General features: G+C 38.1%; 1 protein-coding gene across 1 annotated transcript; it reads right to left on the reverse strand.

Annotated features, from left to right (window-relative positions):
- Window positions 1-1150: 1150 nt before the first annotated feature.
- LOC131078564 (protein NRT1/ PTR FAMILY 8.3) lies at window positions 1151-14450 on the reverse strand. The gene is made up of 5 exons (XM_058016297.2): window positions 14150-14450; window positions 5562-5658; window positions 3637-3854; window positions 2854-3410; window positions 1151-2166 (listed from the first exon to the last, which is right to left on the reverse strand). Exons 1-5 carry the CDS (start codon window positions 14228-14230, stop codon window positions 1341-1343), a joined length of 1779 nt encoding a protein of 592 aa, XP_057872280.1. The 5' UTR covers window positions 14231-14450; the 3' UTR covers window positions 1151-1340.
- Between the last annotated feature and the right edge of the window lie 3554 nt (window positions 14451-18004).

Raw genomic sequence — 18004 nt, forward strand, 5'->3', positions numbered from 1 at the left:
TTCTCTGAAATTGAGATCTGAACACTGAAACAGTTTATTATTAATTTATTTTGCCCTCAAGGATATATTATTAAGTTTGAAATTGCTACAAATTTGTGTACATTTTGAAATTTTGTTAACTAATATGAATATTTTTTAATCATAGAAACAATTCCAAGACAGCCTTTTAATAGCAACGTCAGAGAAGTTTCTGTTTACATAAGTTCAAGAACACACAGAGGACGATAGTCAAATTATCTTAAACATTCACTCCATTTCCTAAGCGATCCTTTTTCCACTTTTAAGACTTTCCTAGCAAACTTTTGTAGGTTCACCTTTCCTCTTTCCGATGCTACAAGCCAACCACCAAGCCCTTCTCCAATTATATACTATTTCAATGCTTTCAGTACATCAAAAATCGACCCATAGCTCTTGCTTTGGAAAATATGTAGAGAAGTCACTCGAGAGACAAGGAAATTGCAGAAATCGATGCATTCCAGCCTAGTTCTTAAATTGTTTATGTTTATTGGATGAAAAATTTAATGATCACAAATGTAGTGCTAAAATTTTCATTATTTTATAGGGTTTCTTTAATTATAATTTAGCAGCCTGTTATCTAATAAAGAATATGGATATTGTTACTATGTCTGGTTTATATTGTGTATGTTTTTTTATGTCTATATTTCGGATTATTCTATAACTTATCATCAAAATTATAGAAACTAAAAAGTCCATAAAGTAGAAAGATGGACTGTAACAGATCTGAGGCTAAAAAGAGATGGTTCGATGAGGGTTAGTACAGTGGAAAGATGTACCTCAAACGAGGAGAGACAAAACAACATACACAATCTAAACTAGAGGGTTTGTCTCTCCTCGTTTAGAGTACAACATCTTCCCACTCCACTAACCCTCCTTGAACTATCTCTTTTTAGCCTCCTTAGATCTGCAACAGTCCATCTTTCTACTCCATAAGCTTTCTATCATCCTGATGACAGATCACAGAGTGTGATCCGAAATGTTGATGCAAAAAATATACACAATCTAAATCAGAAATAGCAACAATAACTACTATAGATTGTGAAAAACTAAATTTTTTTTCAAAATATAGAATTATAAAACAATAATTTATTAAAAAAAATTTACTAAAGAACCAAAAATCTGAACATTAGAATGATTTAACAATTTTTAGAATCATAGAATTATAGAAAGCATAAATATTTACTATTCATTTTCCAATAAAGATTTTTAGGAGAAGCCTTTTCTCCACCATTCCTACAAACTTTTGCTTGTATAATAGGAAAATATTTTGCCATGGCTTAGGATTACAACAGTGGATCCCCAATTAATTCGGGATTCGGTTTTCAATTAGATTTCTTGTAACTAAACCTATGTACACAAGCAATATACACCAGCATATTCAAGAAGCTGAGACAAGCTAAAACCCAAAAGAAGTAATCCAAGTGACCTTCATTTAGATTGTCTGGTATCCATCCTAGTTTCCCCCCTTCTGTAGTGACAGAAGTCACGATGGTAACAATTAGGGTACTCAAATAATTCCCTAACGATGTCGTAAGAAGAGAAAGTGCACTGCACAAACTACGCATGGCATCAGGTGACTGCTCATAGAAAAACTCCAGCTGTCCTATAAAGTAAAAGACTTCTGCAGCACCTATCAAGAAGTATTGGGGGATCTGCCACAAGATGCTCATTGGAACTGGTGTGACTGTGTCATGTTCCAAGTGATGAGTTTTGACTACATCCAGACGCTTGATTTCAACCAAAGCAGCTGCTACCATAGAGAATATGGATACCACCAATCCAATGCCCATGCGCTGCAGCTGAGTAAATCCCCTTTCATTACCAGTGTACTTGCGAACTATGGGCACAAGCAGGCGATCATAAATGGGAACCCATATCATGACACTAAGTATATCAAACACAGACAATGACGCTGGAGGAATTTTGAAAGAACCAATTCTGGTGTCCATGGTCATGCCCTGTTCCACAAACATTGTGGACATTTGAGCATAAACAGCCGAAAACACAATACCAGTAACCCAGACTGGAAACATTCGGACCAAAATCTTCAGCTCCTCCACTTGGGTCACAGTACATAGTTTCCAAGGATTTGAAAAACCACCACTCTGAACATCTTCATCTGTTATGGTAGCTGCTTTGTCCAGAAAACTGCAAATATTTTATGCCAACTAAAAATCAAGGTATGTTTTTTAATTGCTGCAAACATTTTAACACTTCAGTTTATCCTCTGTAAATAATCACATATCGAGCTAGCCTCTTTGTTCTAGGCAAAAGAAAATATATATTATTGGCTGGCCTGTGCCAAAAATTTGTACTGAGATATACAATAGGACCATTTGTGGATACTGGGTACATCTCATATGAAATATGGGAGAGAGACAAACTGAAGTCAAGATAAAGTAGCTTGTGTCTAGGGCAACTCATAAACCATACTTTTTGTTGGAGAATGTGATTTCAACAAAGAGGGCAAGTTCGACAAGTTGAGGCTGATAAACAACATACAGAAATTCTATGGTTAAGTGTGTTTGAGTTGGAATAGTATTAGATTGGGTGACCTCTCGGAAGACATAATGCTTCACCTTTTTGAAAATCACTTAAATGCAATGAGTGCTAAATGTATCATACATTCTCATGATCTACTCATGAAATATAGATCAATGAGTTTGATGTCCAAAAAACTTTTGGCCATTTTTTCCAACTTAAATCATTTTTAATGCAGTAATCAGTGAGAAAAATATGAAGTAGAAAGAAATATTAATTGATTCTTTGGAAAATTTCACAAACACAAAGGATAATGACATACAAAAACTGTGGTAACATGGACGAGGGACGTACTGGAATTCGTTTGTGTGTTCCAGTTTTCGACTTCCTTGAATTGCAGAATGCTTGTCTTTTACCTCGTAGAGAAGTGCACTTTCTTGAGGAACTTTCGTTTGCAATTTGTGAAATGATGCAACCAGAACTTGGCATACGCGTGTCAACGGACTACCTCCAGGTTTTTGGAATCTATACAATGGTGTCCCAGAAAAGAAACTTCCTATCGCTAATGCCATAAATACTGTAGGAATCCCAAATCCCCATCCCCATCCAACATTGTCTTGAACCCATACCAGAATGCTGCTTGAAACAAGTGCACCAACATTGACTGAGAAATAAAACCAATTGAAGAAAGACCCCTTTTTCTTCCTTTCTGTTGGATTGCTATCATCAAATTGGTCTGCCCCAAAAGAAGAAACGCAGGGCTTGATGCCTCCTGTTCCTAGTGCGATCAGGTAAAGCCCAAGAAAAAACACAGCATATTGAAGTGTAGTTGCTGTTGGGCATACATCGCCTGTACAGGAGGAAGGTTGTAAGGCAGAAACAGATGCTGAGACAGTTAAAGTAGCCATTCCCTGCAAAAAAAAATTTACAGTTGTCAGTGGCTTATTCTGAATAATAGTTTGAGCAATAAGAAATGGCCAAGGAGATGAAAATAGCCATTGAAAGTTTTGAAAATGCAGAATTAAAAGAGTCAGACTTCCTTAAAAATTAAAATTGTCTTTGATTCACTTGAGTTGTGGATTCAACTGAGTTAAATGTTATCCATTACTGATACAATTCTATATGTAGTTTGCATACCACAAAATAAATTGATGAGAAAACAGCAATAGTCCAATATCGTCCCCAGTATGCATCAGCTAAAACTGCTCCCAAAAGTGCTGTCAGATAGCATGTGCCAGACCAGGTAGTGACATTTTTGGCTGCAGTTGCATTCCCCTGATGTAAAACTGTTGTCAAATAAGTTACCAAATTTGTATTGATTCCATAGTATGCCAGTCGCTCGCAACACTCATTTCCTGTAAATGATTCGAGATTAAAATAACTGTTAAAAATAGGCAGTCCAAGCACCCACAAACTGAATTGAAATACAATCTAAAGTTGATACCAGCTTGCTTAAGATGGACAGAGGTTGCTGCTTATTGGCAATCAACAGTTTGGTTGTCTTCTCCATTTTCCCTCCTAAAGAGGTCTGCATCTTCATTTCCTTTAATGCATTTCTTAATGTTTTACATGTGAGAAGTTCAGGCCGGCAAGATCCTTTTGTATTCCTCTAAGTTCCTCACCATTTTCCAGTTGGTTCCTTGCAGGCTTAAAATATTTGATTCATTTAGGCTATTTGTGGATTCTTTTGTTCAATTATGTTCATTTGAATACATTCGTATTAATGATCTTGTCAAGGGGTTTCCGAACAATGCAGTCATTGGATATTCATATAAACATTAATTTGCTCTTGCTTTGCAATTACCATGTGATGAACTGTACTCTTATTTTCCTGATGCCATGTTATACAGATAGATGTTTCAATCATCAGTGTGCTGCTATTGTGTGTGATTCTGTTCATATTATCTAAATGCATTTCTAGTTAAGTGGAAACTAGTGAAACAATTCTGTATGTCTTCCTTAACAGTGATGGTGGTGCTGGTTGTCTGAATAATAAATAGTTGGCAGCTTTGTTACTGGTAGACCTCATGGAGGATTGTGTCAATAAACCTCAGCAGTGTGCTGCTATTGCGTGTGATTCTGTTCATATTATCTAAATGCATTTCTAGTTAAGTGGAAACTAGTGAAACAATTCTGTATGTCTTCCTTAACAGTGATGGTGGTGCTGATTGTCTGAATAATAAATAGTTGGCAGCTTTGTTACTGGTAGACCTCATGGAGGATTGTGTCAATAAACCTCAGCTAAGCAGGTTCAATGCAGTTGAGTTAGACCAATGTTGCTTTCTGCACTCTGTCTACCCATCATTTGATTTCCTCAACCAAAGGGACATTTACAATCTGTCAATCTCTCCACTCACAACCTTGAAAAATGAATGAGGAGTGCACTCTATATCCAGTGGGAACAGCTTTTGGTCATTGTTTCTTATGAGAATCATTTCTTGCTAATTTACAGTGTTTTTACACCGTGACAAGTCTATTGCAAGACAATCTGTACTAGGAAAGTATGTACCTTGTTGAAGACTTTGATTTGCATGTACCTTGCTGAAGACTTTGATTTGTTCTACTCTTAAAGAAAAATGGGAGGAAAGAACTTGTGTCTTCTGGCTGAAACTGAGTGGCACTTCATCATAGAGTGTGCAGTATATGAGGATATCTATAAGCAGTTTGAAAATACTTTGAAAGTGGACAGTCTAAATGAACTCTCGGAGGAGACAAGGCTTCACAAATTAACAAGCTTCTTGGTCAAAATTCATAATTGAAAAGAAGACATAAAAAGAAATCTGAAAATGTGTTAATGTTGTGGCTTTTAGTTCCTTAGACCATTTGATCTCTTGAACCTCATTAAAATTCCTTCCTTCATTCATTCTATTTGTAAAAAGTACAGAGTTATACGTTCCACATGTAACAAATCTAAACAGTGAAATGCAGTTACACGTGAAGGGTAAAAAAGAAAAAGATAAGTACAACTAATACATTAATTCCAAAAGTTCAGGCTGTAAGCATTCTATAATTATCAGAACCAGCTAGACACATTTGAAATTCACATGGGCATGAAAACAAACCTAAAATAAAGGGGCAAACCCTCCATCCCCCTGTATTTTGCCTTACGGAAGGCTTTCCATGAATATCCGTAGATCCATCTCCAGTGTTCAGACTCTCCTGAAATACACCATAAATAATAAATAATATAGTCCTCCAAAATCAAAAGTTCCATAAGATCAAGAAGGTTCCATAAACTATTTAGAAGGTTTATATAATCCCCACCACAATCTTTCAAAAATTCAAAACTATCTGCATTGCAATATAACACCTATTTTTTTAACAATGCACCATGAAATCTACTTATTTAAAGATTTGATCTTGTTTAGCAAGTATACAGACCCATCCCACTCTTTCAAAGACTCCCTCTTTCTGTATTGCAATATAACACCAAATGTTCAATTTCCAATCCCATACCCTAAAGATTCAGTCCTGCTTATGAAACTTAATAAACTATTTAGCAGGTCTACAGGCTCATCTCACAATCCTTCAAAGATTTAATCTTTCTATACCGGCATTGGCATGTAACATTGTCATGTCCCCACTCTAGCTCAGTCTAGCAAAGACATGTGAGTCAGCTTATTATGGGGTCTTGTAGGCTGACAGGGTTGGACAGAGACCCGGTTTGGTTATTCAGTGTTGGAGACTTGGTGTTCTAGCAGTTATTGATCAGTTGGGAGACATTCCTTGTTTTTAGGAGGCAGTTCCTACTTTTTAGGAGGTTTGATCATGCCCAAGGTTGGGTCTCCATGAGATGCCTCTTTGGGTTCAGTTTCAGAGAGATTGGGCTTGTTTCCTAAATTTTAGGAGCATCCCTAGATTTTAGGGATGAGACTACCAGTGAATCCTTGATTTCCGACTTCAGTCACAGACAGGTGACAGGATGATTTTAGGGTTTGTAATGTCAGTTGGGCATTTTGTGGCTATTTGGGTTATATTTTTAATATTTCCTAAGTTAGCGTTTAATAATTAAATAAGGCTAAGTTGTTAGCCATTTTGGAGTAATAAGGGGATTTTTGGCCTCATCTGGATGCGCATCCTATTGTGTGATAGCTCGTTGGAAAGATCTTGAAATTCTTTAAATCTTTCTCTTTGGTCTCAGGGCAATTCAGTGAGAGGATTTCTGTCTATGGGGAAAAAGGTCATTTTCTAGTAACATGACCACTTTAAAATAAGAAATTATAACATTTCCACTAGTCCACGCCACTTGGAGACAATTAGGGTTCGATTTGCAATTGAGAGGGGTTATAAGGGGATAGGAGCCTCATTCTATGATTATCTTTGGCATATTTGACAACTTGTATGAATTTGCTCTGGAGAGCGATTTCTAGACTGGGACGCAAACCCCAGGATTAGGATTGGCTGGGACGTAGCCCTCAGCAATCTTTGGCACCGGACTTATAAGGCATTGTGCGTGGTGATTAAGGACAGAGGCATCAATTCTCAGTAGGGTTTCAGCGTAGCCTACCATCTTTCCAGTGGAGACGTGGTTCATTGCAGCTGGAGGAATGCCATTTGCAGCAAATACACCACGTGGTGTATAGGGTATTGCTTGTATTCACTTCCAGTGTATGTGGGGTTGGAGAACATTCTTCATCTTCCAGTTTGACTTCGAATTTGTATGAGAGCTTGGGAAATACATTGGATTCATTGTTTGGCTTTGTAATTCAGACAAATCTGCCTGGTACGATTTGCAATAATTCTGACTTTTGCTGTATACCTCATTTATTTCAGTATTGCTTCATATTTGCTGTTATCTATTCCTTCCTATGCTATAAAACAATCAAAAACACAAAAACAAACAACCCTTTCTGCACTTCTATCTAGTTCTGTAAGAAAAACTTAAATAAACAGGAAAACAAAATTAAAAATAAAAAATTACAGCAGGTTAAACAGCAAAGATCTATCAGGGATCTTTCAGTGGTATCAGAGCTATGTATTCTGCCAGCCTGTGGGGTTAATCAGATTTTATTTCTATGCATTCGGGTAGAGCGGATATAAATAGGTATTACACACGCAGAAGAGCTCAGTACGAGCGTGAGTTTGGGATAGAACAGGATCCAGTCATGGCTGAGGAACAGGTGGGCGGCAGAAGAAATCAGGATGAGGAAGAGAGAGAGATGATGAGGACTCTTATCACTACTCAGCCCAGGATCGCCCAGGCATTAGATAGGTTACAAGATACCTTGGATCGTTTGGATATGGATGGACACAGAGGTAGGCGTGGTAGGTCACCTTCAGTGGCTGGTAGTCACCACAGCCATCAGTCCCAATCTTCAGTTGGGAGTTCCCATCATTCCAGCAGGAGGCACCGCCATCGTACACCTACTACGAATAGGCCATTGCTTCCTCAGTTCATACCAGGTGAACAACCAGCACAAGTGGAACCACCGGAGGTTGGGTTCCAGGAGTCAGTTTTAGCAGCCACAGCTGAGTGGAGAGCTCTACCCCCTGAGGTTAGGGACGTTTTCCCTCTTCCCCAGTATTGTGCACAGCGTAGAGATACAACCAGGTTCAGGGGAGATGGTGGTAATAGACCACACCAGCAACAGCAGAATTATGATTTGAATAGAGCTACTGGGAAGATTACATTGGCCCCATATAATGGCACAGGAGACACTAGCGCACGGGCGTGGGTCCACAAGCTGGACATATATCTTTCATTGAGGCCCATGCCTGAGCGTGAGGCTATTCAGTTTGCTGTATTGCATTTAGAGGGGATTGCCTATGATTGGTGGCACCATGGATTGGTCACCCAGGATCACACCTTAGTTCACTCCTATACTGAGTTCACTGAGCGTCTCATTGCACGGTTTGACCGTAAGGATACAGAACTTTATTACAGGGAGTTGGCTCACCTTAGACAAACCGGTCATGTAGAAGCCTATATTAATGAGTTCCAACGTATTGCAGTGATGGTACCGGATATGCCCCAGAGACGTAGTGTGATGTTGTTCATTGAGGGCTTGCAGGATAGGCTAAAGGGACTAGTGCGTGCTTTCCAACCAGCAACTCTTAAGGAGGCTATTGAGGTGACATTGAGACTAGATATTGTTCCCACTTCTTATCAGGCAGATAAGAAACCATTTAGAGATTCACGGCCTGCACAGAAGGCCAATACGTCCCAGAACAAAGAAGGGACTTCAGCGAAAACCCCTTGGATGAATCAGGAAACGAGGAATGAATTGAGGAGGAAAAAGTTATGTTTTTCCTGCAAGGAACCTTGGGAACCAGGACACCGTTGCATGGGTAAAGGAAAGGTTCATTTGATTGAGGTGACTTCTGAGTTAGGAGATGAGGAGGTTCTTGATACTGATATTGAGGATGATACAGAGGATGTTGAGCAGGTTCAGACACAGTTGGAGCTAGACATCCCTGAGCCGTTGGCGTCAGCCAAAGTAGCTATGGCTACTCTCTCCAGTTATCCTAAGTTTCATGCCTTCCGGTTGAAAGGTACACTTAAGGGTAAGCGGGTCACCAGCTTGGTAGACACAGGTGCTACGCATAACTTTATTGATCAGAAATTAGTTGAGAGGCGTGGCTTGCAGTATGAGGAGTTTGGTGGTTTTGGAGTGAAGGTGGCAGATGGTGCAGTTTTGGGTTGCACCAAACGGATTCCACAGCTTAGTATTCAGATGGGGAATTATACTTTGACTGATGATTTTTATGTGCTTCCTATAGAGGATTATGATGTGGTTTTGGGCATGCAGTGGTTACAGGGTATTGGGCGTTACATTATTGATCACCACCGTATGCAGTTGGAGTTTCTGTCTGGAGGGAAGAAAGTGATTTTGAGGGCAGCTTCAGATGGTGGACCTAGGGAAGTGACTTCTCGCAGGATGGAGACTATCCTCAGGCATAATGATGTACTCTGGGCTACGCATTGTTTGGTTAAGTCCAAAACACCCACACCCCAGGATGGCCGTGTGTTTCATGTGGACATTCAGTCAGTGATGGATTGTCATGGTAGAGTATTTGGTGATATACCTCCTGGAGTGCCACCAGATAGAGGTTTTGAGCATGGTATAGAGTTGGAGGAGGGAGCAAAGCCAGTGATTACTACCCCATATCGTCATCCTAGAGCTTATAAGGATGAAATTGAGAAGACAATTCATGAACTATTAGATATGGGTTTCATTCGGCCGAGTTCTAGCCCGTTTGCTTCTTCCGTAGTGTTGGTTAAGAAGAAGGATGGGACTCTACGGATGTGTATTGATTACAGAGCCTTGAACAAGAAGACAATAAAAAACAGATATCCTATTCCGCGCATAGATGAGTTGTTGGATGAGTTACATGGGGCTGTCTATTTCTCTAAGATTGATCTTCGTTCAGGCTACCATCAGATTCGTGTACGCGCTGAGGATGTACACAAGACTGCTTTCCGTTGTCACTATGGGCATTATGAGTTCCTGGTAATGCCTTTTGGCCTTACCAATGCACCAGCTACTTTCCAGTCCTGTATGAACCATATCTTCAACAAGCAGCTGAGGAAGTCGGTTCTAGTGTTCTTTGATGATATATTGATTTACAGTTGTACTTGGGAGGAACATCTCAGACATCTTGAGGAGGTACTTGGCATAATGGAGGATCAGTCTCTATTTGCTAAGCTTTCCAAATGTGAGTTTGGATTGAGGGAGGTGTTATATTTGGGACATGTGATCAGTGCTGATGGAGTGAAGGTGCATGAGGAGAAGATTCAGGCAGTTCAGAATTGGCCCGTCCCTCAGAACATTACGGAGTTACGTGGATTCCTTGGATTGTGTGCTTATTATAGGAGATTTGTGAAGGGGTTCTCTCAGTTGGCAGCACCTTTGACAGATCTTACAAAAAAGGGGGCCTTCAGATGGACAGAACAAGCGTAGGGGGTCTTTGATAGACTCAAGGAGGTGATGAGCACTTGTCCTGTCTTGGCACTACCTGATTTCTCGCAGCCCTTTGTTCTAGAGTGTGATGCCTCAGGATTTGGTATAGGAGCCGTGTTGATGCAGAACAAACATCCCATTGCCTATGAGAGTAGAAAGTTGCAAACTAATGAGAGGTTGTACTCTACCTACGACAAGGAAATGTTGGCTATCATGCATGCGTTAGCCAAATTCAGACAGTATCTTGTTGGCAGCAAATTTGTGGTAAGAACTGATCACAACAGTCTGAAATACTTCCTAAATCAAACAGAGCTTAATGATAGACAACAAAAATGGATTAGCAAAATTCAGGCTTATGACTTCGATATCGAATTCATAAAGGGGAAGAATAATACTGTGGCTGATGCACTCTCTAGGAAACCTTCATTGGCTGCCCATTGCTCATTGAGCGAGATTTCAGCAGATTGGAAGGCTCAACTCTTAGTTGAGTATTCCAAGGATCAGCATGCTTGTGAGATCATGGATGGTTTGATAGTGGATGACAGATATAGTGTGGTAGATGATATTATCTACTACAAGGGTAGGGTTTATCTTGTTCCGAGTTCTCAGTTGAAGGAACAAATTTTGCATGCTCTCCATGATACTCCTACAGCAGGACATCCAGGATATGGTAAGACTTACAGGGCGGTTCGTGAGAGATTCTCTTGGAAGGGTCTCAAAGATGATGTTTTACGCCATGTCCGTGAGTGTATGACTTGTCAGCAGAACAAGTCGGAGCATACCTACCCAGCGGGGTTGTTGCAACCCTTACCTATACCGGAACAGAAGTGGACAGGGATCTCAATGGATTTCATTACAGGTCTTCCTCGGGTTCAGGGGAAAGATTGTATTTATGTTGTTGTGGATAGGCTAACAAAGTATGCCCACTTCTTTCCCATTGCACTGGATTTCACAACATCACAGGTGGCTGAGTTATTTTTCAGGGAGGTATTTAGACTCCATGGTCTTCCCAAGACCATTGTGAGTGACAGGGACAGCAGGTTCATGAGTTCCTTTTGGCAGGAAATTTTCAGGCTTACAGGCACTGAGTTGACACCTAGTACTAGTTACCACCCTCAAACTGATGGACAGACCGAGATAGTCAACAAGTGGGTTGAGGGATATTTGCGTAACTATGTGTCAGGGCAACAAAAAGCATGGGTACGTTGGTTGTATTTGGGTGAGTATTGTTATAATACCACTCACCATATGTCCATTGGCATGACGCCTTTCAGAGCTCTCTATGGATATGAGGCATTATCTTTCACTGATTTGGCAGTTAGTGATAGTAGAGTTCCTTTGGCTCAGGATTGGTTACAGGAGAACCAGGATGTCATGAGATCTCTCAGGGAGAATTTACAGCAGGCCCAGAATCAGCAAAAGATGTACGCAGACAGGCACAGGATTGAGAGAGCATTTGAGGTGGATGATATGGTCTTTCTGCAGTTACAACCATATCGGCAGAGCACCCTAAAAAGGGGGGGAGCTGAGAAGCTCAAACCACGTTTTTATGGTCCATACAGGGTACTCAGGCGAGTGGGAGAGGTTGCATATGAGGTTGAGTTACCACCTGGCAGCAGGATTCATAATGTATTTCATGTATCTTGCCTGAAAAAGGCACTTGGACAGCATATTACAGTTTCACCCGAGTTACCTCCTATGGATGAGGAGGGTAAATTGATTTTGGTTCCTGATGAGATTCTTGAGGTGAGGGAACGACGGCTGAGAAGCCGGGTGATTCGAGAGTATTTGGTTCGATGGAGAGATCTTCCCATAGAGGATGCCACCTGGGAAGGTGAGAGCATTTTATAGCATCCAGCATTACAGTTGCTTGTGGGCAAGCATCTCCGAGAGGGGAGGACTGTCATGTCCCCACTCTAGCTCAGTCTAGCAGAGACATGTGAGTCAGCTTATTATGGGGTCTTGTAGGCTGACAGGGTTGGACAGAGACCCGGTTTGGTTATTCAGTGTTGGAGACTTGGTGTTCTAGCAGTTATTGATCAGTTGGGAGACATTCCTTGTTTTTAGGAGGCAGTTCCTACTTTTTAGGAGGTTTGATCATGCCCAAGGTTGGGTCTCCATGAGATGCCTCTTTGGGTTCAGTTTCAGAGAGATTGGGCTTGTTTCCTAAATTTTAGGAGCATCCCTAGATTTTAGGGATGAGACTACCAGTGAATCCTTGATTTCCGACTTCATTCACAGACAGGTGACAGGATGATTTTAGGGTTTGTAATGTCAGTTGGGCATTTTGTGGCTATTTGGGTTATATTTTTAATATTTCCTAAGTTAGCGTTTAATAATTAAATAAGGCTAAGTTGTTAGCCATTTTGGAGTAATAAGGGGATATTTGGCCTCATCTGGATGCGCATCCTATTGTGTGATAGCTCGTTGGAAAAATCTTGAAATTCTTTAAATCTTTCTCTTTGGTCTCAGGGCAATTCAGTGAGAGGATTTCTGTCTATGGGGAAAAAGGTCATTTTCTAGTAACATGACCACTTTAAAATAAGAAATTATAACATTTCCACTAGTCCACGCCACTTGGAGACAATTAGGGTTCGATTTGCAATTGAGAGGGGTTATAAGGGGATAGGAGCCTCATTCTATGATTATCTTTGGCATATTTGACAACTTGTATGAATTTGCTCTGGAGAGCGATTTCTAGACTGGGACGCAAACCCCAGGATTAGGATTGGCTGGGACGTAGCCCTCAGCAATCTTTGGCACCGGACTTATAAGGCATTGTGCGTGGTGATTAAGGACAGAGGCATCAATTCTCAGTAGGGTTTCAGCGTAGCCTACCATCTTTCCAGTGGAGACGTGGTTCATTGCAGCTGGAGGAATGCCATTTGCAGCAAATACACCACGTGGTGTATAGGGTATTGCTTGTATTCACTTCCAGTGTATGTGGGGTTGGAGAACATTCTTCATCTTCCAGTTTGACTTCGAATTTGTATGAGAGCTTGGGAAATACATTGGATTCATTGTTTGGCTTTGTAATTCAGACAAATCTGCCTGGTACGATTTGCAATAATTCTGACTTTTGCTGTATACCTCATTTATTTCAGTATTGCTTCATATTTGCTGTTATCTATTCCTTCCTATGCTATAAAACAATCAAAAACACAAAAACAAACAACCCTTTCTGCACTTCTGTCTAGTTCTGTAAGAAAAACTTAAATAAACAGGAAAACAAAATTAAAAATAAAAAATTACAGCAGGTTAAACAGCAAAGATCTATCAGGGATCTTTCAAACATCTAATTTTAAGCTGCAATATGACACCTAGTTCTTTCTATATTGCAATATGACACTAAAGAAAGTATAATACAAAATCAGAAACAGCTTTTCAGCCATCAAGGATGTACCATAACATGGATGGCTGGATGTTACATAATTACAGTTTTGACTTCTCATTAATGAAGATTGTTTACTGTTCACTGTACCATTGCCTCAAATGAATTTAACAGTCTTATCAATGACAAATCAAAACTTCAATCTCATCCCAATTCTTTAAAGATTCCATCTTTCTAAATTGCATTGTGACACCTAATCTGGCAGCTTTAAAAAACAATCTCATTCCTTCAAAAATTGAGTGTTTCTATAGTGTATAATGACCTCTAAAATCATTTTTACAGTGTAATTAGATATATAAACAGAAGGGTGCTAGAAAAAAGGGAGTGAGTTCTGATAGTGGAAGAAATGGTGGAATACCTCTTCTCGTGGGTGTAGGATCTGATCATGTCCTCCTTCTAACAGACCCACTTCCAGGGATTGTTCCCCATCAATGCCCATTACTGCTATTTCTCAAAAATGAAAGAATGATCTGCGAAATACAGAATCAAATCATAACAAACCATAAGACTAAGAAAATAGGAAATATCTCAAAATATGTCTTGTTAAAGGCACCCAATAGACCAGCGGAGCATTTTGTACTTCATGAATGTCAAATGTCTAAGGTACGACCAATGAGAGGAGAGCCCCTGGGTTATTTTTTCCATATAAAAACAAGAATTCTTGGTTTGAATGTGTAGTAATTGTTAGGTAGGATACGGATAAAGAATCTATTTTTTTTATTTTTTTTTATTTTATAGAAACAAGAATTTTAAGGTATGAATATATGTAGTAGTTTGATACGTGAGAGTGAGGATAAGGAATCTAATTTAGTAGGTAGTGTAGGGGCAAGGAATCTATTATATTTTATTTTTAATTATATTTCATTTCGAATTTTTTTTAGATCAATCATAATATCAATTTTTAGTTCTTATCAAGGCAAGGATATTTATATATTCATTCCATTCAATTTTTTCCATTAAAAAAGTTAAACACAAATTTTATAGTTTATATTTATTTTATATTTTAAATTATTATAAAAATTGCATTTCACTTTTTTTCTATTGATTTATGTTGAAAACATTGCAAAGTTTAATTTTTCTTTTTTTAAAATTACACATTTTAATGTATTACATAAAATGTCAAACTATATTAATTTTTCGAATGACAAGTCCACTATTGCATATGTTACAGATTTTGATATATGCAAGAGTAGACATGTCATGTCCACTTTTAATAGAGTAAACTTTATATTCTATTAAAAATGTATGTGATTGAAATCCTCAATCTTATAATAAAAGGATATATTATATTTATATATTTTACCTTGATTCTTTTATTATTTCTTATTTGCTTATTTATATTTTCATAAATGAATATAAAATATTTTAATGTGTATTTATTAATACATTGATATTAATATTTTTTTATGTTTTTTTATATTTAAAAGACTTGTCCATATACTTGATAAATAGATATGAGATGTGTTTCTTATTTTTAGTTGATAGGCTTTATTTGGTGGGCATGCCCACCGGAATCGTCTCATGTCTTATGTCTAAAAATGTGTGGGTGTTGGAATTCTTACACAAGGCTTTTTATGTTAGCTTTTTCACGCCGTGGGATTTGTCACTTTGCTATCAATGTGCAAACAATTACAAATTTCCAAAAAATGATAAAACAAAAAACAAAACCAAAAAACATTAAAACTAGACTAAGATGCATATTGTACTTCATCCTATATGCAACCATGAACATCTGATATTTGGTAAGTTATGTAATTTTACTAATATTTACTTCTCATGACTATTACTTACACAATTATTTGTATACAATTTCAACTTTTTATAATTCTTTTCATTTATTGCTAAACCTTTTACTCTATAACTAAATCTTTTATCTTTAAGAATTTTTCTATAACTAATTCACTATTTAGACAATTATTTGTATAGAATTTCAAACTTTTATAGTATATTGCTAAAGCTTTTAGTCTATGACTATATCTTTTATGTTCTAGAATTTCTCTAAAATTAATCTAAATTCTTTGCTATTACATTTCTTATGTACACTTGCACTTTTCACAAGCGATATTAAGGTGGGTCCATAGATCATCCATGCATCCTCACAAATTACCTGAAAGGGTAGTGGATCCACATGTCTAATCATGTGACTAGGCATCATGCCCCTCTCATCTTGTCATGCTTATAGCACAAAATTCTCAATATTAACATCATACTCATGCAACTACACAAATGTGATCTAAGAACATCAATGTACTAGAGTCCAGAGGTAAGCATATTTCAAAAGACAACTCGATAATCACATTAGCATATACATCATATTCATGCAAATACTCAAATTTGATCTAGGAACACCAATGTACTAGAGTCTAGAGGTAATCATATTTCTATAAACAACTCAATATTCACATTATCATAAAAATAATAACAAGATCGTCAATATATGAGCAATAATTACATATATGTTCCATCTAATGTTATAGTATCAAATCAAGAATCATAAATTATATGATTACACATGTTATTACAAAAGATTACTTATACAGCCCATCACCAACAAGTCACATGACTTGGGCAGTCCATTGTCATCAATTCACAAGAATACATCAAGAGTACAAGAAATGTGTACAAACACTGAAATATTAAATGCATTAATTTGTAAAGTTGGTGAAAATAGGCAATCCACAAATTAAGCTATGAATTCGCTTATTTCCACACCTTATACATTAAAGGGGAGAGGAAAACCTAAATATAAGCAACCTTGATTCTATTAAGAATAGGATTGAATATAGATTGGATCGTGTTCCCTTTTTTATTAGTTGAGGATGTAATTGAAATGATGTAATTTGAAGTTATATCTAGGTTAAATGATGGAAATTTGACATAAAACAACATAAATAGTATGCAGTCATGAAGCTAAATATGAGAAGAAGGGACATGGAGGCACTAATGACCAAAAATTTGGCTAAAAAATGTAGGACTGCGAGGCAATTATTGACCCGATCCTCTAGTTATCAAATGTAGACAAACAAAAAAGTTTCAAAATCAGAATGTCACTTAGAACCTATTCCCAGAAGCTTGTCAAAAATCTGTGGGACTAGGATGCAATTATCAACCTGGTCCTCCACTTTGTGCTCCTATAAAAGTCACATATAATCATCAACGAATTCTCTTCTAAAATTTTAATTTGTGGCTCACGAATCTATCACCTGCACATAGAAAAAAGGGAAATGGTGTTGTTGATACACGTTTTCCTAGGTCAAACCTTGGGTTTGGAATTAACCCTTGGATTGAATTGAAATTGAACTTGAAATGGAATTGACTGAATTGGAACAACTTGCCTTTTGAGGGCAAGGCTAAATCTGAATTGAAATGATTGAATTAGAACTTGATACCTTGATGAATCTTACTATGAAGTCTTCATGCATAGGTTGATAATGTCATGTAAAATATCTTCATAATATCTTTCATGGATGCCATCATGAATGCTTGAAATTTGAACTTGACCTCTCCTTCAATGCCTTAATGATGTTTGATTGCTTTCTCACTTGAATTTGCTAGAGTGTAATTGAGAGATGGATAGAAGTTCTCTTGTGTTACCAAGATGAGGGGGTTAGGCTTGCTTTTATACCTAACTACACCAAATGTATTTGAAATTTTAAAGCAAACCAACACAGAGAATGTTTTCCTATCTTTGAAATGTGATTGTTGCAGGGTCCAAATGTGGGCCCCTTTTGGGAGGACCATGGCTCTCAAGGTATCCTAGTCGTGGGATTATGGTGTCCAAGGCATCCGAGTCTTGCCAATCAAGGCTCGAATTTAAACAATATCCTACAAGGGCACAAAAGATGCAGATTTTAGATGGCTATGAACAAAATCAAAGCAAATTCAGGGACATAAGACCGAAATGCAGAAGTGAGGCCTAAGTAAGGAGGAAATTGTATAGGGATATAATTTATGACGCTACACAATCTAATAGTCATGTACAATCAGGAGATGAGAATGTGGTCCTCGCACTTTTCTCCCCAACCATGAAGCTTACGCTTCCCTCAGATTCCTCGTACTCAAAGAATACTTGACCTTGCTTGAGATACCTAGCAATCTAGAATCAATAGACACGGTGGAATCTAGTGCATGCCCGATATATCTACATGCACTTCTATCATACGAGAATATGTTATGTTCTCATATCTAGATATGATAGAGAATAAATAGAAAA

This window comes from Cryptomeria japonica, chromosome 8 (assembly GCF_030272615.1).
Source record: "Cryptomeria japonica chromosome 8, Sugi_1.0, whole genome shotgun sequence".
NCBI classification, from domain to species: domain Eukaryota; kingdom Viridiplantae; phylum Streptophyta; class Pinopsida; order Cupressales; family Cupressaceae; genus Cryptomeria; species Cryptomeria japonica.

Excerpts from the sequence above, each read along its gene's own strand:
- LOC131078564 (XM_058016297.2), bottom strand. The coding sequence starts at position 14,230 with ATGGGCATTGATGGGGAACAATCCCTGGAAGTGGGTCTGTTAGAAGGA. Across the intron at positions 5,659-14,149 it reads TCCTACACCCACGAGAAGAG|GAGAGTCTGAACACTGGAGA; the intron begins GTATTCCACCAT and ends GGTGTATTTCAG. Across the intron at positions 2,167-2,853 it reads GAACACACAAACGAATTCCA|TTTTCTGGACAAAGCAGCTA; the intron begins GTACGTCCCTCG and ends AAATATTTGCAG.